We start from the raw sequence: 21,550 nt of genomic DNA, 5'->3' as shown, positions 1-21,550 counted from the left end.
ACGCTTTTGAGGAATTACAACCTTTATGCAAACTTGCACAATTATATTACAGAGTTTGAATGGTCACTTTGTTTGTTATGAAATGCAACATTGATTAAAAGGTGTAATATTTGTCACTCGTATAACCACTAACGGTCGTGCACGTGTGTTCAGATTTCCGATGATTTCAGGGACACAGTTGTCACATAGCCTAACCCCTGGGAGATCTACCAAATACACATTATTTGGAGGGTCATGGACAGTTTGAGAATCTAACCCCCCAGAAAAAGAAGTGAAAAACAGAGTGATGGAAACGTCGCCCCCGCCTCCCATCCGCGATGTATCTGCCTTTACACTCCATCCAGCGCGCGTTCATCGGCTGGCGCGATCGCGAATTCATTCCTCTACCCCCCCCCCCCCCCCCCCCTCCCTCCCTCCCTCCCCATCTCCCTCCCTCCTTTTTTCCTTTAACTAAACTGGCTCTGGCTCCCTCCATCTGCTCCCTCTACCCGCTCCAGCCCCGCACCTGTTCACACCTCCTCTCCTGTTGGACCGCTCCGCACATCTCCGCGGCTGCCAGGGCGATCTGGCACGAGCAGCCTCTCTGTCATTCAATCCATCTGTCAGAAGTGAACTTTGTTTACCGCCAGATTCCCGCTTTCTTCGAGGAACGCGAGCCCCCCTCAAGGTCATCGGCAAAAACAGCGATTGCCGCTGCCAGCCGCGAGCCGCTCTGATGTGTATATATACACTCACTGGGCAGTTTATTAGGAACACCCATACACCTACTTATTCATGCGATTATTTAAGCAGCCAATCGTGTGGCAGCAATGCAATGCATACAATCATGCAGATATGGGCCAGGAGCTTCGGTTAATATTAACATCAAACATCAGAATGGGGGAAAATGTGATCTCAGTGACTGACTGCTGAATGATTGTTGGTGCCAGACAAGGTGGCTTGAGTATCTCAGAAACTTCTGATCTCCTGGGATTTTCGCACACAACAGTCTCTAGAGTTTGCAGAGAGCAAAACCATCCAGTGAGCAGCAGTTCTGCGGGTATTAACACGTTGTTAATGAGAGAGGTCAGAGGAGAATGGCCAGACTGGTTGAAGCTGACAGGAAGCTGACAGGAAGGTGATGAATAACCATGCATTACAACAGTGGTATGCACTCTGAACACACAATGCATCAAACTTCTAAGTGGATAGGCTACAGCAGCAGAAGACTTAAGTCTAATAAATAAATGCCTAATAAAGTGCTCACTCAGCCAGTGTATATACAATATATATGTAATATACAGGATTTATATTTATGGAGTTCTGGACAGCTTACCTCACTCTGTTGAGTGCTGTGAATAAATGCTGCAGTTAGTTTTTGTCCCAGTAAAAAAAACATTTGGCTCTGTTTGAACAGCTTTGATGTATTTATCTGAAGCTCTCAAGTGTTCCTCTGTGAAGGTCTGTTTGGTTTTGAGTTTTCTGGTTTGTGTCCAATTAACTGTGAGTGCTTGATGTGGCATGAATAATAATTATTATTATTATGATGATGATGATTATTATTATTATTACTAGCCTGTGTTGGCATAAGTGGGGAGAAAGGTGGTAATAATTCTAAGGGTCCACTGAAATACAGGATTATGTCTTTAATTCAATGATGGTGGGACCAAATGTCAGATATTTTCATGGAGCCCAAACACACTGGCTCCACCTCTGGTAGTAAAACAATTTATAAAATAAATAGCAGTAGTAAGGGTAGAAGTAGTAGTGGTAGTAGTAGTAGCAGTAGTAGCAGTATCATTAGCATTAGCAGCAGCAATAGTAGCAGTAACATTAGCATTAGCAGTAGCAGCATTAGCAGTAGTCATAGCAGCAATAGTAGGAGTAGCATTAGCATTAGCAGCATTAACAGCAGAAATAGTAGCAGTAGCAGAAGCAGCAGCAATAGTAGCATTAGCACTAGCAGCATTAACAGCAGAAATAGTAGCAGTAGCAGTAGCCGAAGCAGTAGCATTAGCACTAGCAGCAGCAATAGTAGCAGAAGCATTAGCACAAGCAGCATTAGCAGCAGAAATAGTAGCAGTAGCAGAAGCAGTAGCATTAGCAGCAGCAATAGTAGCAGTAGCAGAAGCAGTAGCATTAGCAGCAGCAATAGTAGCAGTAGCATTCGCGCTAGCCCCCATTGTTCCAGCCTGCATGGCAGCAGGTTCAGGGGGAGGAGGACGGGCCCTGAGGCCCATGGTCCGCCCTGGCTGCAGCACTCCAGCGCTGTCCTCCCGGGCAGCGCACGGCATATGTCTGCATCTCTCTCGCTGCAGATCTCACGTCTCCAAATGGCTGCCGGGGAGGGGAGCTTGGAGGAACTCTCCCTGCGATGGAGTTGACACAGCCACTGACATCTGCCATCAGTCTCTCCCCGGTCCGAAATTTGCATTTCAATGTTTACTCAATTTGCCATATGACTCATTCAAATTTAAAAGATTATCAAGTTACGACATGAGCTCCCTTTGCAAATCCTATAAAATGATGTTTCTGTAACAAACCAATTTATCTGATATACCGATGGATACAGTCGCTGAGCACTTTATTAGATACACCTATTTATTCATGCAATTATATAATCAGCCAATCGTGTGGCAGCAGTGCAATGCATAAGATCATGTAGATACGGGTCAGGAGCTTCTTCAGTTAAATGTTCACATCAATCATCAGAATGAGGGAAAAAAATATGATCTAAGTGACTTTGACCGTGGAATGATTGTTGTTGTCAGACATGGTGGTTTGAGTATCTCAGAAACAGCTGATCTCCTTGGATTTTCACACAAAACAGTCTCTAGAGTTTGCAGAGAATGGTGTGAAAAAAAACATCCAGTGAGCAGCAGTTCTGTGGGCAGAAACGCGTTGTGAACGAGAGAGGTCAGAGGAGAAGGGCCAGACTGGTCAAAGCTGACAGGAAGGTGACAGTAACTCAAATAACCACACATTAGACAACAGTGATATGCAGAAGAGCATCTCTGAACACACAAATGTGTCAAATCTATAAGTGGATAGGCTACAGCAGCAGAAGACTTAATACGTCCAAAATATGAGTATAATAAATACCTAATAAAGTCCTCAGTGAGTATGTATGTATGTATGAAACTTTTTTGGGCTTTGTGAAAGAGAGATAGAAAGGGTATTTGAGTTTGAGAGATTGAGCACGGGTGTATGTGTGTGTGTGTGTGTGTGTGTGTGTGTGTGTGTGTGTGTGTGTGTGTGTGAGAGTGTGTGTGTGTGTGTGTGTGTGTGTGAGTGTGTGTGTGTGTGTGTGTGTGTGTGTGAGAGAGTATGCTTGTCTGAAGGTGTGTGTGTGTGTGTGTGTGTGAGAGAGTGTGTGTGTGTGTGTGTGTGTGTGCAGTCCAAAATCTATATCTTCACAACTCCATGTCCAATAATTTAATTCTTGCCAATGTTTGTTTTTATTGCTGAATTACTTGTGAAGGGATGGCTGGAATATGCATTTAAATATAGGGTATAATTAGTCTTCATAATTATTCACACAATTATGTTTGATATCCGGACAAATTGGCACGCGTGGCAGAAATTCTTACTGCTCGCCTTCCTGCGGTGCACCAAGAAAACTGCCCCAGAAAAGTCAAGGACTATGGAGAAGAGGGGCAAACACAAACAGACACTCAGGAAAGGAAGAACTCTGTCTCTGTCACAGAACAAACACAAAGCGTCTTTACTGGTGCTGCAGAGGGCATATTTAACAAGATATTATTTCATACAGATGTGTGTGGATAGGGTTAGGACTATGTGTGTGTGTGTGTGTGTGGGGAAGTTAGGGTTAGAATTATATGTGTGTGTGTGTGTGTGTGTGTGTGTGTGTGTACATGTGTGTGGAGATTCTTAGCAAGAATGGGTGTTACTCTCTGTTAGCATGATAGCATTATGGCTCACCCAAACACAAAGAGCAGGACGAAGCACAGATTTTATTTTAACTGTAGGAGACTGCATATGTGTCTAGTACTCGTATATCATTTTACATTACATTACATTACATTACGTGGCATTTAGCAGACGCTCTTATCCAGAGCAACGTACCACAAAGTTTTACAGTACTGTTATTGCGGATTGATACCTGGTGAGATACCCTGTAGTCATACAAACAAGAAAACTGATGAAATGGCAGCTATGAGTGAATATTGCATGTATTAATAAGCAGGCCAGACTCCTTATAGGAATATGTCCTGTGTCTGTCATATTATGTACTCTAATAATGATGTAATACATAAAGTTGTGTGTGTAAATTAATAAGGAAGACTAGGTTGTGGATAATCCAAGACTCTGTTACTCAAAGCCCGGCTGGTTTTCCACCCTCCCTTTACCTGGGAGTCAGGTGTGTTCATCCTCCCTTTACCTGGGAGTCAGGTGTGTTCACCCTCCCTTTACCTGGGAGTCAGGTGTGTTCACCCTCCCTTTACCTGGGAGTCAGGTGTGTTCATCCTCCCTTTACCTGGGAGTCAGGTGTGATCACCCTCCCTTTACCTGGGAGTCAGGTGTGTTCACCCTCCCTTTACCTGGGAGTCAGGTGTGTCCACCCTCCCTTCACCTGGGAGTCAGGTGTGTTCACCCTCCCTTTACCTGGGAGTCAGGTGTGTCCACCCTCCCTTTACCTGGGAGTCAGGTGTGTTCACCCTCCCTTTCCCTGGGAGTCAGGTGTGTTCACCCTCCCTTTACCTGGGAGTCAGGTGTGTTCACCCTCCCTTTACCTGGGAGTCAGGTGTGTCCACCCTCCCTTTACCTGGGAGTCAGGTGTGTTCACCCTCCCTTTACCTGGGAGTCAGGTGTGTTCACTCTCCCTTTACCTGGGAGTCAGGTGTGACCACAGTCTGGCCAATCAGCAGCACTAATCACTCAGCTATTAAATGGGGAGAAAATAAAGCCAGGGCTGCATTTAGAGCCCTGCCACCAGACACTGAGCCACAGACACTGAGCCACAGACACTGAGTCACAGACACTGAGCCACAGACACTGAGCCACAGACACTGAGCCACAGACACTGAGCCACAGACACTGAGCCACCACAGACACTGCAGACGTTATGTGGGGAAAACGGAAATCTCACATTTATAATTTAATAATTTAAATGTTGCAAAGGACTTTCTCTTCTTTGTCTTGCCTTTGTTTAGATCACAGGTCTAGTTTAGATATTAGACCTACTTCTCCTGAATAACTCCTGGGAGGCAGGTGTCGGTAAACGGGGGAAGTTTTCCTTGGCCGGTGTGACCTACCTGGGTCCCTGAAATGGGTCGTGTTTCTCCGTGGCAGCCGGGGAGGGTGTGGGGGCGGGGGCAGGGTGTGGGGGTGTGTGGGGGGGGTGTAAGCCTCGCCTGAGGGCCAGAATCTGGGCCACTCTCGCTGGGCCCGGCTGCCTCCCCCAGAGGAGCGACTCCCTGACAGATTTGATCTCGCTCGCTCTGCCTCGGGACACGAGCAGCCCGGCCCCTCTGCCCGCGCCCCACAGCGCCCCCTATGGCCCGCGCCCGCCCTGCGGGCAGCAGGGACGCAGAGCCGATGTGTGCAGCACTATCCCGACCGCGACACGGATCCGCCCCCCGCCTGCAGGAGCGTTTCTGCTCACAGCGTTTTGCTCAAAATGGCTCCCACTAAAGGGGGCTTTCAGAGTTCTGAGAATTCTCAACTGCATCCACTTATCTGAGTTTAAAAAGACATTGGAGATACTCTTTACCGTGTGAAAGCCACGTGAGGGAGTATAGGCATGGATCCCCAAATAAAAAACCCAAGGCAGAAAAAGTGCTGCTGCTGCTTTTACACTGGAGGCACGGGATGTCTGCAGTGAGTATTTAGGCATTCAGGCCCATCTACCAAAGGGCTCCTGTCTCTCATCAACACTCAGAGCTCAGAGATGAGTAGCACTGTGTCCTATTTTGTCTTTCAAGAACGATGTTCAGTGAATTTGTGCTTGTTATTGTTTACATTCTGTATGATGGCTGTATGATGGCTGTATGATGGCTGTATGATGGCTGTATGATGGCTGTATGATAGCTGTATGATAGCTGTATGATGGCTGTATGATGGCTGTATGATGGCTGTATAATGGCTGTATAATGGCTGTATGATAGCTGTATGATAGCTGTATGATAGCTGTATGATAGCTGTATGATGGCTGTATGATGGCTGTATGATGGCTGTATGATGGCTGTATGATAGCTGTATGATAGCTGTATGATAGCTGTATGATAGCTGTATGATGGCTGTATGATGGCTGTATGACGGCTGTATGATGGCTGTATGATAGCTGTAAGATGGTAGGTCTTAATGTGCTTCTTATTGCTGTGTTTCCCCCACAGTGGAGCAGAAACAGTCCCACTTGTGTGCCCCGTGTCGGCGCTCCGGTCAGTCACAGGGAAAGGAGCCGTCCAGCGTCCGGCCCAAATGGGCCTCCAGCTCGTCCGGTTCCGGCCTCCTCCAGTCCGACAGACGGAGCGCTCGGAATGTGGATCCGGGAGCAGCCTTATCCCGGCCAACCGGCACACCCCTGTCAACATCCCCCCCGCACCCCCCACCCCCCCCGCGGCCTCCAGCCTGCCTGATCCGTTACTGTCCGATTAGTTCTGCTAAGCAGCCCCGCCCTCACCAGCCTCGCCCGCCATCTGCTCCCGCCAACAAAATGGCCGCCGCCCAGAGCCACCCACCCCCCCCACCCACCCCCCACCCCCTACCTGGCGCTCCACTGCTCACAATCACTGTCGAAGTGCTAACACTCTCTATCTCTCCCTCTCCCTCCCTCCCTCCCTCCATCTCTCTCCCTCCATCTCTCTCCCTCTCTCTCTCCCTCTCCCCCTCTCTCTCCCTCTCTCCCCCTCTCTCCCTCTCTCTCCCCCCCTCCCTCTCCCCCTCTCTCTCCCTCTCTCTCTCTCTCCCTCTCTCTCTCTCCCTCTCTCTCCCTCTCCCCCTCCCTCTCTCCCTCTCTCTCCTCCTCTCTCCCTCTCTCTCCCTCTCTCTCTCTCCCTCTCTCTCCCTCTCCCCCTCTCTCTCTCTCCCTCTCTCCCCCTCTCTCTCTCCCTCTCTCTCCCTCTCTCCCCCCCTCCCTCTCCCTCTCTCTCGGTGTGTGATGTCATTCCCGCGGCTCTGACGGGTCGTGTGCTGCTCTGTGCGTCCTCTCTCTGCTCGTACAGCAGCCTCCCGCCGCGCCCAGACTCCTCGCTCCGTGCTGCGCTCCCTCTGGCTCATCGCTGCATCTGTTCCCCCCTTTTTATTAATTTTCAGCGTTCCCACCCTCGCAGGTTGTTGTTCATTTCATTTATTTATTTATTCTGGGCGCAGGGTGTGGACTCGGGGGGAGCGGTGCGGTTTGTGTGATAAAGAGCTGACGCCACGTTACTCTCTTTAGCACGCCGAGTGTCTTCTGCGCTCCTGTTCTGTTTGGTTTCAGTTCTCTGTAGTTTCAGAGGAGGAAACGGGAAGCCCATCTCTCTCCCATCTTCGACCACACTGCCTCCTAAAAAGACATTTGTTTTTATAAAATGCTTTTTATATTTTCATAGTATTCCAAGTGCTTTTTAAATAAAAATAAATAAAAAACTTAAATTATATAAGAAAAACAAGCTGAATATTTGAACTCTGTTGTAATTTAAACCTGATATAACCTGTTATAACCTGCTTATTCAGCTTGTCCTCAGTAATGTACAGAAACTGCACTGCATCTGGCTGTTGCCATAACCTGTGTTCTGCAGCCCTGGCCCTGGAGAGCTGCAGTGTCTGCTGGGATTTGTAGTTCCTGAGAACTAGCTCACCCACCTGCCAACTCAACCCCGCCCACCTGTCTGATAGCTCCACCCAGTCCTCCACCCAGTCCTCCACCCAGTTGGGGGCGCCAGTCCTGCCTCTCTGACACAGTTTGGGGGGATGTACCGTGTGTCAGGTAAAAAGCTGTGGCAAAGGCAACCTACAGCTGACACAAGGGGTCACACAGATAGAGGGGCTGATCTGGGGTAAAGATTGGGTTTTATTTTATCATGGTTTGGTTAGGGTTAGGGCTGGTGAATCTCATCCCAGATCAGTGCTCCGTGGGAGCCTGTGTGTGAAGAGCTGCGCGTGTTTGAAAGGGCAGCGATCACACGGACCACGTAAGAGAGTTTCCGGCTGCGTCGGTTTCTTACAACAGCGTTTTCTTTCTCTTCAAACATTTCTGTAGCCTGGAATATGCATACGCATAAAGACTTCTTCCATTGCCCTGAATTGCAGGGGGAAAATCTTGCGTGTGACTCATAATGTATGTGATAAAATCACATTTCGTGTTAACATCGCACGATCATAATAGCACCTTGAAATCGGTGCGACATGACTTCTGTCTGTAAGCTATATTTAGGCATCTGTATAAATATTGTCTTTCCCAAGTTCATCTGCATCCTGCAGACACACGGCCTGTGGCTCCCCATGAAGACATGATGACACCGTTTGTACAGTTTATGTATGTATATATACATTTTATATACAATATCATAGAAGGAGACCACATTAACTCAGATGTTTTATTGTAACCGGAACAAAATCGCAGAGGATGGCGTGAAAACACACAACACAACAAACCGTGAAGTGTCGTGTGTTCAGAGATGCCTAAGTCCCAAAAAATAAGTCTAATAATGATCTAATCAAAAGGTCATTGAGTTTATATAGTCTTCATATTAACTTCGTAAAACGTAGGCCTATTTTATTAAAACTCCTGTCTCTAAGATCGGTGTGTTGGGGAGAAAAAGACAGCGCGAAACAGCGATGCTCGGCTTTTCCCCGGAGAGGAGCCGGCCGGGGCGAGCTCTCCGCGGCGGGGAGAGAGTTAAAATGGAGCCGCGGTGCCGCCGCCACGCTCGGGCGCGGCGCTTAATCGCGGGAGGAGACCCCCGACTGCGACCGATCCCGGATCCGCGCGGCGGTGCTGCGGCGTGTAATAGGATTAGGGTTACCTGGTGAGGTGCAGTTGGTGCAGCGATCTGCCCAGCCGCCGCGCGCGCCCGCCTCGGCCCCGTTCCCCCTGGGCCGCGTCCAGACGCCGCCGGCAGCCGTTAGCGCCACGCCCGGCAGCCCGCTGCACTTCCTGCTCACGCGGAGGCGGGCGCCGTCAGAGCCTTTTTGTAATCTCCGTTCGGATGAGGACTCAACCTGGGTTCAGATTAATTGAGTTGTCCGATGGTATTCTTTCAAGACTGTTACACATCACGCGGGCTAAAGCCACACCGCACATCGCTTTAAGGCACCGTACAGTAAGAATAGGCTACGCCTTATTACTGATAACGATACAAACCATGTTCGTTTTATGAACAAAGACCAACATCAGTTTAATAGGAAAATAGGTTTGCTGTGACCAAAGCATTCTTAAAACAAAGCCTACCAAATGCTCAGATTTGTCAGTAAAATGTCGTAGGCTTAGTGATCGGAGCAACTGAATGTACACGGGTGTTTTGGATCATTCTCGTTAGCTGCTATGTTTATGGAAAGTGTGTAATGTACAGCCATTTTTAGTAACGGCATTTGTTTTAGTCCTCTTCCCCTCCCCCTTCCCAGCGGTGGGTCTTGGCCCAGTTTAAAAAATTCTGGTTTGTGAGATGGAGAATAACCTGAGAGTATGTTCACCGCTTAGATCAGTACTTACGTTGTGCGCCAGGGGGCCGCGTACCTCTACAGTCTTTCATCATGCTGAGGTCAACTCTAAATTCCAACCTTGCATAATTATGTACAAATGCCTTCTAAACCCCTGACCACCCAACTATCCAAGTATACGAGTTTTGTCCACTGCCATTTCAATATAGTAAAAACTTAAATATATCCACTCATGTTAGGATTAGCGTACAGCTACGTAGCTTTTAAAAAATCACAGAAGAACAGCATTGTTTTCAGCTAGATTTCAGACGGAAGCCTTCTATGTAGAATTGAAGCACTGACTTTATTCGTAACTGAATAGCCGATAAAAACATTGTTTTACTTCCAAGAAAATACTCATAAATTGGTGGTAAACTGAAGACAGACAACGGGAATTTTTGAACGCCATAAATTAATTCGCATAGTTATTTGGCGACACCTAGTGGTAAACATACGCAGGTATTTACCAGCGCAAAATGGCCTGTTGATTTACTCCATACTTTCTCAGGGAAAACAAATTGGTTTATTGTTACATACCGGTAGAATGTATCGACCTCATTGTGTGTGGCTATGGTTCAATAATAGGCCAGACAATTTATTTTCCAAAACACTGAAAAGTTAATGTACAGGCCTATTTAAATACAAGATGGAATCTCACATGGCAGGAAGTGGAGGAGTGGGCAGAATGAGGTCTGGTTCTCTGCGGAAGAGGCCAAATCGACAGTGGGAATGCCAGGGTCTGTGCTGCCAGGCTGGGCTTGGCTCTGTGAAACGGCCCCTGGTTCAGCTGCGTGGCTCCAGGCAGCCAGACCGCCCCAGCCCACCACAGTGTGTGAGAGTTGAATTTATCCCTTCACAAACTGCCTTCAGGAAGCTTCATAAACCAGGGGAAATCAAGTAAAAAGACAGAGGCACAGGGAAACAAATTAATTCATGTTTGCTAAAATGCATAAATTGGCGATATGTAAAAAGATATCACACAGTAATGAAGACCATATTTTACATTACATTACTTTTTGGATGCAGACAGATCCAGCATCACATCTAAAACATATTGTAGCGTAGGTGTGTGACTGGGGCAGCCTGTAGCCTAATGGCTAAGGTACATGACTGGGGCAGCCTGTAGCCTAGTGGCTAAGGTACATGACTGGGGCAGCCTGTAGCCTAGTGGCTAAGGTACATGACTGAGGCAGCCTGTAGCCTAATGGCTAAGGTACATGACTGGGGCAGCCTGTAGCCTAGTGGCTAAGGTACATGACTGAGGCAGCCTGTAGCCTAATGGCTAAGGTACATGACTGAGGCAGCCTGTAGCCTAGTGGCTAAGGTACATGACTGAGGCAGCCTGTAGCCTAGTGGCTAAGGTACATGACTGGGGCAGCCTGTAGCCTAGTGGCTAAGGTACATGACTGAGGCAGCCTGTAGCCTAGTGGCTAAGGTACATGACTGAGGCAGCCTGTAGCCTAATGGCTAAGGTACATGACTGGGGCAGCCTGTAGCCTAATGGCTAAGGTACATGACTGGGGCAGCCTGTAGCCTAGTGGCTAAGGTGTGTGACTGGGGCAGCCTGTAGCCTAGTGGCTAAGGTGTGTGACTGGGGCAGCCTGTAGCCTAGTGGCTAAGGTACATGACTGGGGCAGCCTGTAGTGTAGTGGCTAAGGTACATGACTGGGGCAGCCTGTAGCCTAGTGGCTAAGGTACATGACTGAGGCAGCCTGTAGCCTAGTGGCTAAGGTACATGACTGGGGCAGCCTGTAGCCTAGTGGCTAAGGTACATGACTGAGGCAGCCTGTAGCCTAGTGGCTAAGGTACATGACTGAGGCAGCCTGTAGCCTAATGGCTAAGGTACATGACTGGGGCAGCCTGTAGCCTAATGGCTAAGGTACATGACTGGGGCAGCCTGTAGCCTAGTGACTAAGGTACATGACTGGGGCAGCCTGTAGCCTCGTGGCTAAGGTACATGACTGGGGCAGCCTGTAGCCTAGTGGCTAAGGTACGTGACTGGGGCAGCCTGTAGCCTCGTGGCTAAGGTACATGACTGGGGCAGCCTGTAGCCTAGTGGCTAAGGTACATGATTGGGGCAGCCTGTAGCCTAATGGCTAAGGTACATGACTGGGGCAGCCTGTAGCCTAGTGACTAAGGTACATGACTGGGGCAGCCTGTAGCCTCGTGGCTAAGGTACATGACTGGGGCAGCCTGTAGCCTAGTGGCTAAGGTACGTGACTGGGGCAGCCTGTAGCCTCGTGGCTAAGGTACATGACTGGGGCAGCCTGTAGCCTAGTGGCTAAGGTACATGACCGGGGCAGCCTGTAGCCTAATGGCTAAGGTACATGATTGGGGCAGCCTGTAGCCTAGTGGCTAAGGTACATGACTGGGGCAGCCTGTAGCCTAGTGGCTAAGGTGTGTGACTGGGGCAGCCTGTAGCCTAATGGCTAAGGTACATGACCGGGGCAGCCTGTAGCCTAGTGGCTAAGGTGTGTGACTGGGGCAGCCTGTAGCCTAGTGGCTAAGGTGTGTGACTGGGGCAGCCTGTAGCCTAGTGGCTAAGGTACATGACTGGGGCAGCCTGTAGTGTAGTGGCTAAGGTACATGACTGGGGCAGCCTGTAGCCTAGTGGCTAAGGTACATGACTGAGGCAGCCTGTAGCCTAGTGGCTAAGGTACATGACTGGGGCAGCCTGTAGCCTAATGGCTAAGGTACATGACTGGGGCAGCCTGTAGCCTAGTGACTAAGGTACATGACTGGGGCAGCCTGTAGCCTCGTGGCTAAGGTACATGACTGGGGCAGCCTGTAGCCTAGTGGCTAAGGTGTGTGACTGGGGCAGCCTGTAGCCTAATGGCTAAGGTACATGACCGGGGCAGCCTGTAGCCTAGTGGCTAAGGTGTGTGACTGGGGCAGCCTGTAGCCTAGTGGCTAAGGTGTGTGACTGGGGCAGCCTGTAGCCTAGTGGCTAAGGTACATGACTGGGGCAGCCTGTAGTGTAGTGGCTAAGGTACATGACTGGGGCAGCCTGTAGCCTAGTGGCTAAGGTACATGACTGGGGCAGCCTGTAGCCTAGTGGCTAAGGTACATGACTGGGGCAGCCTGTAGCCTAGTGGCTAAGGTACATGACTGGGGCAGCCTGTAGCCTAATGGCTAAGGTACATGACTGGGGCAGCCTGTAGCCTAGTGGCTAAGGTACATGACTGGGGCAGCCTGTAGCCTAATGGCTAAGGTACATGACCGGGGCAGCCTGTAGCCTAGTGGCTAAGGTGTGTGACTGGGGCAGCCTGTAGCCTAATGGCTAAGGTACATGACTGGGGCAGCCTGTAGCCTAGTGGCTAAGGTGTGTGACTGGGGCAGCCTGTAGCCTAATGGCTAAGGGACATGACTGGGGCAGCCTGTAGCCTAATGGCTAAGGTACATGACCGGGGCAGCCTGTAGCCTAGTGGCTAAGGTGTGTGACTGGGGCAGCCTGTAGCCTAATGGCTAAGGTACATGACTGGGGCAGCCTGTAGCCTAGTGGCTAAGGTACATGACTGGGGCAGCCTGTAGCCTAATGGCTAAGGTACATGACCGGGGCAGCCTGTAGCCTAGTGGCTAAGGTACATGACTGGGGCAGCCTGTAGCCTAGTGGCTAAGGTACATGACTGGGGCAGCCTGTAGCCTAATGGCTAAGGTACATGACTGGGGCAGCCTGTAGCCTAGTGGCTAAGGTACATGACTGGGGCAGCCTGTAGCCTAATGGCTAAGGTACATGACTGGGGCAGCCTGTAGCCTAGTGGCTAAGGTACATGACTGGGGCAGCCTGTAGCCTAGTGGCTAAGGTGTGTGACTGGGGCAGCCTGTAGCCTAATGGCTAAGGTGTGTGACTGGGGCAGCCTGTAGCCTAATGGCTAAGGTACATGACTGGGGCAGCCTGTAGCCTAATGGCTAAGGTGTGTGACTGGGGCAGCCTGTAGCCTAATGGCTAAGGTACATGACTGGGGCAGCCTGTAGCCTAATGGCTAAGGTGTGTGACTGGGGCAGCCTGTAGCCTAATGGCTAAGGTAAATAACTGGGACCTGGAAGGTTGGTGGCTCAAGCCCTGGTGTAGCCACAGTAAGATCTGCGCAGCCGTTGGGCCCTTGAGCAAGGCCCTTAATCCCACATTGTGATGTCATTAGACCCAGGGATATATAGTGTTTTAGACACGTCACCAAATGCATATTTTTTATTAAATAACTAGCTGCATATTTTTCATATTTTGGGAGTATGAACATCTATTATGTATTTAAAATATGTTTTATTATAGAACATATTTTTCATATACAATACCTGTCGCCAATTTCACATGTGATTTTGTCAGTTTAACACAAGACAGCAGTAAAGAGCATGCAAAGCGCTACCCTCCCGTTGCCTTCTGGGTAAAAATGACCCTATCCTGAGATTAACGGCCACGCCAAGTTCTTCTGTTTTTGATCTTTTCATATCATCCTGGAGCCTTCGATTTGTGTTCCATGCTGATTGAAGTAAAAAAAAAGTATGCATATTTTCAAAATTCAAGTCAAAGTGCTATTTTTTATATATATTTTATATTATATTATGGTGGCGGCACGGATGGTGCAGTGGGTAGCACTGCCGCCTCACAGCAAGGAGGTCCTGGGTTCGAATCCCCGTCTCTGTGCGGAGTTTGCATGTTCTCCCCGTGTCTGCGTGGGTTTCCTCCGGGTACTCTGGTTTCCTCCCACAGTCCAAAGACATGCACGTTAGGCTGATTGGAGAGTCTAAATTGCCCGTAGGTATGAGTGTGTGAGTGAATGGTGTGTGTGCCCTGAGATAGACTGGCGACCTGTCCAGGGTGTATTCCTGCCTTTCGCCCAATGTATGCTGGGATAGGCTCCAGCCCCCCTGCGACCCTGATCAGGATAAGCGGGTTCAGATAATGGATGGATGGATGGATTATATTATGGTGCTAAATCTTAGCACAGAGCCACCATTGGGCTCTGGGGCGGTCTAGGAACTGCTATTCGCGATTGTTTTTGGGGACGTTTTAGATTCTAAAACCGGGCAGAGAGAGCCTGTAAAAGCCTTCATCTAAACCGGAGAAGATGTTTCATTCTGCTTGACAGTGTGTTAATGTTTTGTGGTTTTTAGGTCAGCTATTGTACCACACCAACGGTGATTGGCTGCCATGCAAGGCACCGACCAGTCAGGAGCATTTGGGGATGGAACCGGCAACGTTCCGACTGTCAGACGACTGCCTGTACCACCTGAGCTAATGTCGCCCCCGATCTGGTCTGTGACGTATGAAATCAGCCGATCACTGATCTATTGACGAGTCACACATTGTTTCGATGGGAAAAATATTGATTTAGGGTTTAAATCAATGAAGAGGCTTCATGACCTATGAATAAAGGTTGTTTTTATACCCTGTTCACACGGGGTGCATACATAATATGAACACATCAACACAAGGTTTTACAATTAATTCATCATGCATAAATGAATGTATTATTTGATCAGTGTTAAAGTTGAATGAAATCGGCTGTGTGTTTATTTGGCTGAGACGGTCTGTGTAATCTGTGCCACTCCGAGCTGCTTCTGGTGGCAGAAAGGAAGCTGGAACCTGCACTGCCCCCTGTGGTGTGGGAGGACCCTCTCTCTGCTGCCCCCTGTGGTGTGGGAGGACCCTCTCTCTGCTGCCCCCTGTGGTGTGGGAGGACAGTCTCTCTGCTGCCCCCTGTGGTGTGGGAGGACCCTCTCTCTGCTGCCCCCTGTGGTGTGGGAGGACCGTCTCTCTGCTGCCCCCTGTGGTGTGGGAGGACATCTCCCCGCAGAGCCCTGGCTCACAGTAACCAATACCCACCGGGGGGAATATGATAAAAATGTCACACACCATACATACAAAGCATTCTTATTAGATAAAGTCACTAGATTAATTTTATCTCATATCTAATAGCATCTATGAGTTGAATTATGTGGAGTGCATTTTTCAAACAGGTACGCATCAACATCATCCATCACTGCACACAGATCCATGACATTTGTTCCCCAGTGATAAACGGATTCTGTTGTCAGACAGTTACAGACACACAGACACAGTTACAGACACACAAAGCAAACTTCAGTGAGACAGAAATATCTCCTGTAATGGATTCCAGATTAAAAAAAACAATTTAATTTCAGGGACATCTCTGTGCTTCACTCTTCGGGCACTAAAGTGCTGTCAGTCCTCAGGCGCGTTTCACCAATACAACCACAAGATGTCGCCATTGCAGCATAAATGCGCAGCCGTTGGGCCCTTGAGCAATGCCCTTAACACCACACTGCTCCTGGGGGCTTGTCCCGTGCTTAGTCTAATGTGTAAAAGTAGTCTAAAGATCATACTTGCAGGTTTAATAATGCACCCATTGCTTGTTAATGAAAACACCACGACAGACAACGGTTTTATTGAAAATGCAGATGAAGTTGAAGGGGTTATACATACTTGGCTTTTCAAACCACCTGAAGTTTGTCTCAAACTTCTATTCTAGTTTGTTTCTTATTTGAAAGGTGGAGTCAAGTACATTAAATAACAGTTAAACAATAATCAGTTCATTCCTCGAGTAGTCGCACAGAATTTGCCATCACCTTTTTGGACCTAATGGATGGAACAAAACAAAAAACAGGCTCCAGTGAATGACACTTTCGTATACATACCTATTTTGGAGAAACTCATGTTCAGAAACCCACAGATTTGTGATAAGGTCAAAACAGTCCAATCCCCTGGGCTCAAAACGTGGCACTCACATGAGAGGCTGCCTATGTTTTGTGTTCCGAAACGTACCCCTTAAGACCTGGAAGAAATGTGATCCCGGGGGCCCTTGATCTCTGATGGTAAAACGCCAGGCGGCGTGGGCTTGCCCGTGTCCTCAGAGAAGGCATTACACAAAGCAGTTTGTGTTCGATGGTTACGGCGAGTGAGGAAAGTTTAAAAACGCAGCGTCAGCCACTTCAGACAGACCCTCAGCTCGAGTGTTCACGGGGGCTCGAGAGAAATTCAACACTGAACGCACTGCGGTGTGTAATGGTCCGTGCCTTTCACAAATTCAGTCACACAGAGAAAAAAAAACTTGACGCAGAACATTGGTCATAATGTTGAATCATACTGTCTGTCCTGTCCTGGCAGCTCTGTGTGACACATTGAGAAAGCTTTCCTTGATTCAAGGAAAGTGGAAAGCGGAGATCTTTAGTTTTACTGGATTCATCTCAGATTGTTCTAGAAAAGCAGAGGTTACAGTCTCTTGGGACTGGAGAGCGGAGGTCGGGAGCCGTCAGACGGGCAGCGCACTTTTCCCTCTGCGGCGGGGTCAGAGGTCAGAGGTCAGAGGGAGAAAGAGAGAAAAGAAGGGAAGTTAGAAGCAGAAACGACACAAAAGTGAAGCCAAATACACGAGCATGCACTCGCAGAACAAGCCCACGAGCATTACGAAGAGTGTGTGAGCGAGCAAGAGAGGACAGGATCGTGTGAGAGAGAGAGAGAATAGGAGAGCAAGAAAAAAATGGGAGAGACAGAAACGGGGGGGTTGGAGGACAGGGACAATTTAACAATAAAGCCATGCAACACTGAAGAACAACAAAAAGAAAAATCCATTCAGAATAATGACATTTATTACACAAATAAGACCAAAAATGTAAAAACTCCCCATGAACACACACAACACATCAGCTAAATCAGGAACCGGTCTGGGTGCACGTGCTGGATGTGTCTGGATGTGTATCAGTGCAGGTGCACGGCAGGCTGCCGTAACCAACGCGGAACGAAACTAAAACACGCCCTGTTAAAGCGTTCCGCGACTGCTGACTTTAATGACATTCGCAGTTAAAGCGCGTGAGCAGCTCGGCTAGTTCGCTCGTGAGACACATCGCGGTGCGGTAAAGCAGGTTACCGTGACAACACTGCAGGCGTTAAAAAAACTACCGGTTCTAACATTAAAAAACAAACACTGAAATTCGGTTCAATATCGTTTCATTGTGTATCTTTCAATGGAATGCAAAACTCATTCAATGCCATAGATGGAGCCTATTAAACTGAATGCAAGTTGATTTCTGTGTCTAAATTGGAGTGTGTTGCTTGATTGATTATGAATTCGCCATTTTCATGATAACATGATACCGTTTAACTTAGTATAACTTTTCTAGCTAAGACATGACTTGAGGAACAGTGTCTATGGTTATTTCCACATCCATGGTGACCTCTACACACACTTTTATTGTGTAAATATGTGTAGGAATCCCCATGTAGCTTTTGGAGAAAAGCAATTGTGCATTTTGGGAAAACTTTGTTCTACAAGTAAGAACATAATTATATACAGTATACACATGTAAAAAAACCAGACATAATCACACGTACACAGTTAGAAGGGAGATGGAAGACTATCAAAGTTAAGACCCCCAAACTCTCTATGTAAGGAGGGGGGGGGGGCTTACTTTGCAGCCACACTGTTTGACTAAAGAAATGATCATATTTTATTCAAGTTAAGCCTAAAACTAGAAGATTAAGTAAAAATAGATGGAAAAATAGATGGAAAAATGTATGATGGAAACAAAATAAATGTAGTTTATCAATAACTGTGACTTTCCTGGCATTCTCCAGTGCGTTTTTAAGCTATCAGCAAAACAGGCCCTTTACAATTATTACGTTTTCAGAGGTACAATACACATTATGTACACAGACAAACAAAAAATAACAAATTGCACAAAGCATTACAATTTATAAAAAATGTGGAAACAAAATGGAGAAAATATAAAATTCAAAGGAGGTTTATCTATATATATATATATAGAAAAGGCATGGTACACACAGACATACACACAAAGAAACCACATTTTCCAACATTCATGCAATGAGCCCAAAGGAAAACAGATAATTGAACATAATAACATGCTTAATAAAATATGTTAAATCACATAAATAAAATATGTACACCTGCCCCCTGACACGGTCTCCAAAATGGACCCTCTGAACTAGCAAACAGGTGGCTTGGCTACAATGTTTCATACTGAATCATTGACCTGCTGCTGAAATGTTCATCTGACAATTACAATATAACTACCTAGAGCAGTGTGCGATTGTTTTAGAACTGTGCGTGTGTGTGTGTGCGTGTGTGTGCGTGTGTGTGCGTGTGTGTGCGTGCCTATGTGCGTGCGTGCGTGTGTGTGCGTTTGTGTGTGCGTGTGTGTGTTTGTGTGTGTGTGTATGTGTGTGTGTGTGCGTGTGCGTGCGTGTTTGTGTGTGTGTGTGTGTGTGTGTGTGTGTGTGTGTGTGCATGTGTGTGTGTGCGCGTGCGTGCAAGTTCTCACACACAGCCGTACTCAAACCACAGGGACTGCTCCTCGGAGGACAGGGCAGGAAGTTCTGCGATCACCTGACCGGATGCGGTGATGTCATTTCCTGCTGTGTGCTCGGGGGGCTGGCCGTCAGGCTGGGGAGGACTCTGTTTCCCATGAGCCTCTTGGCCCGTGAGTGCGGGCCAGGGGAGGGGTTTGGGGGGCGGGCCGCTGATGTTGCTGACCAATGAGGGGTTGAGGGAGAGGAAGGGGTGGGGCCTGCCAGCACAGGGGTGGGGGGGGTCGCTGAAGATGGTGTCCATGAACACCGAGTCCAGGAAGCAGGAGCCCAGGAGGGAGGGCGGGGCCGCGGGGGGGGCGGGCGGGGCCGCGGGGGGGGGCGGGCGGGGCCGCGGGGGGGGGCGGGCGGGGCGGGGTACTCACTGGGCGAGGCCTTGCTGGCGGGCGCGGCGCGGGCGGGGCCGGGGTCGATGGAGACGGGCGGGCGCGGGTCCTTGGCCATGCAGTCGTGGATGCTGGGCCGGCGGGAGGAGCCCTCGGCCGTGGAGATCACACTGCTGGCGCGCGGCAGGTTGAGCCGCTCCGACACGGACGTGGCCTTGCCCTGCGCGGCCAGCGAGGGCCGGACGGAGGGGCCCCGCACACGCGTGCTCTCCGCCTTCCGCAGGCCGGGCCGCGGCCCCGCCCCCCGGGGGGAGGAGTCCGACGTCCCCGCCCTCCCACTGGCTGAGCGCAGGACGCCCCGCCCCCCGGGCGACGGCCCCGCCCGCCCCCTCCGCGCCGTGGGAGAGGAGTCGCGCGACACGACCGTCTCTGCCGCCGGGACCTCCTGACTGCTCGACTGCACAGAAATAAAACACCAATAATGTGTTTCGTATGTTTAATAATAATGACCTAGTCTACTTAATGACAGACAGTAAGTGTAATAACAGAGTAATATAAAGTGTCACAGAAGAACACTGGGTGTAATAGAGTAATAACAGTGTAATAAAGAGTGAATAGGGGTGTATAAGTGGCAGGTCAGCGTACCTCCGCGGGGTCCTTGTTCTCCTGCAGGAACTGCTGCAGGGAGACCACCTGGCTCTCGGGGGAGGCGGGGCGCTGGGCGGGGCGCTGGGCGGGGCTGCTGCTGCAGGACCACGCCTCTTTCTCCAGGCTGCTCTCGCTCTGCGGGCGACTGAGACCGCCGTTAACCGCCCCTGCTGGAGAGAGGGGGTCACCTGTACCACTACCACACCTGTACCACACCTGTACCACACCTGTACCACTCTGTACCACACTGTACCTGTACCACACCTGTACCACACCTGTACCACTACCACACCTGTACCACACCTGTACCGCCCCTGCTGGAGAGAGGGGGTCACCTGTACCACTACCACACCTGTACCACACCTGTACCACTCTGTACCACACTGTACCTGTACCACACCTGTACCACACCTGTACCACTACCACACCTGTACCACCCCTGCTGGAGAGAGGGGGTCACCTGTACCGCACCTGTACCACACCTGTACCACACTGTACCTGCACCACACCTGTACCACACCTGTACCACACCTGTACCGCCCCTGCTGGAGAGAGGGGGTCACCTGTACCACAACCACACCTGCACCACACCTGTACCACACTGTACCACTACCACACCTGCCCCACACCTGTACCGCCCCTGCTGGAGAGAGGGGGTCACCTGCACCACACTGTACCTGTACCACACCTGCTGGAGAGAGGGGGTCACCTGCACCACACTGTACCACACTGTACCTGCACCACTACCACACCTGTACCACACCTGTACCACACTGTACCACTACCACACCTGCCCCACACCTGTACCGCCCCTGCTGGAGAGAGGGGGTCACCTGCACCACACCTGTACCACACTGTACCTGCACCACACCTGTACCGCCCCTGCTGGAGAGAGGGGGTCACCTGCACCACACTGTACCACACCTGTACCACACTGTACCGCACCGCACCTGTACCACACTGTACCACACTGTACCGCACCGCACCTGTACCACACTGTACCACTACCACACCTGTACCGCCCCTGCTGGAGAGAGGGGGTCACCTGCACCACACTGTACCACTACCACACCTGCCCCACACCTGCACCACACTGTACCACACTGTACCACTACCACACCTGCACCACACCTGTACCACACCTGTACCACACCTGCTGGAGGGAGAGGGTCACCTGAATGGTAAATGGTAAATGGTTGGCATTTATATAGCGCCTTTATCCAAAGCGCTGTACAATTGATGCTTCTCATTCACCCATACATACACACACTCACACACCGACAGCGATTGGCTGCGATGCAAGGTGCCGATCAGCTCGTCAGGAGCATTTGGGGGTTAGGTGTCTTGCTCAGGGACACTTCGACACAGCCCGGGCGGGGGATCGAACCGGCAACCCTCCGACTGCCAGACGATTGCTCCTACTGCCTGAGCCACGTCACCCCACTGAACACCTGCACCACACTGTACCACTACCACACCTGCTCAACTTCTACTGCACAGAACACAGCCAACACCTCAATGGCTAGAGAATCATTTATTCAAATGAGATGGACACACCTACTACATCCACCCCAGCATGCTTTTTTCAGCCAGGCTGAAATCGTGGGCA

The 21,550-nt window shown here is 49.6% G+C and overlaps 2 protein-coding genes and 1 long non-coding RNA gene across 4 annotated transcripts in view; 1 reads left to right on the top strand and 2 right to left on the bottom strand.

Moving 5' to 3' along the window:
- The window catches only part of LOC133121737 (adenylosuccinate synthetase isozyme 2), a 296,275-nt gene that overhangs the window by 164,535 nt on the left and 110,190 nt on the right, over positions 1-21,550 (top strand). The gene's annotated exons all lie outside the window — the stretch shown is intronic.
- Positions 16,013-19,462, bottom strand: LOC133122110 (uncharacterized). Its single transcript, XR_009708076.1, has 2 exons — positions 19,333-19,462; positions 16,013-16,917 (listed from the first exon to the last, which is right to left on the bottom strand). It is a non-coding gene; the product is annotated as an uncharacterized LOC133122110 (long non-coding RNA).
- Positions 19,930-21,550, bottom strand: part of LOC133113744 (girdin-like) — a 31,086-nt gene continuing 29,465 nt past the window's right edge. Inside the window, 1 exon segment of the mRNA XM_061222979.1 lies at positions 19,930-20,111. Within this exon segment, the coding sequence (XP_061078963.1) occupies positions 19,930-20,111 (182 nt within the window).

The sequence above is a fragment of the Conger conger genome, chromosome 2 (genome assembly GCF_963514075.1).
Source record: "Conger conger chromosome 2, fConCon1.1, whole genome shotgun sequence".
Taxonomy (NCBI): Eukaryota; Metazoa; Chordata; class Actinopteri; order Anguilliformes; family Congridae; genus Conger; species Conger conger.
Note: the sequence above shows the minus strand (reverse complement) of the source record. Positions and strands in the feature narration are given on the sequence as shown.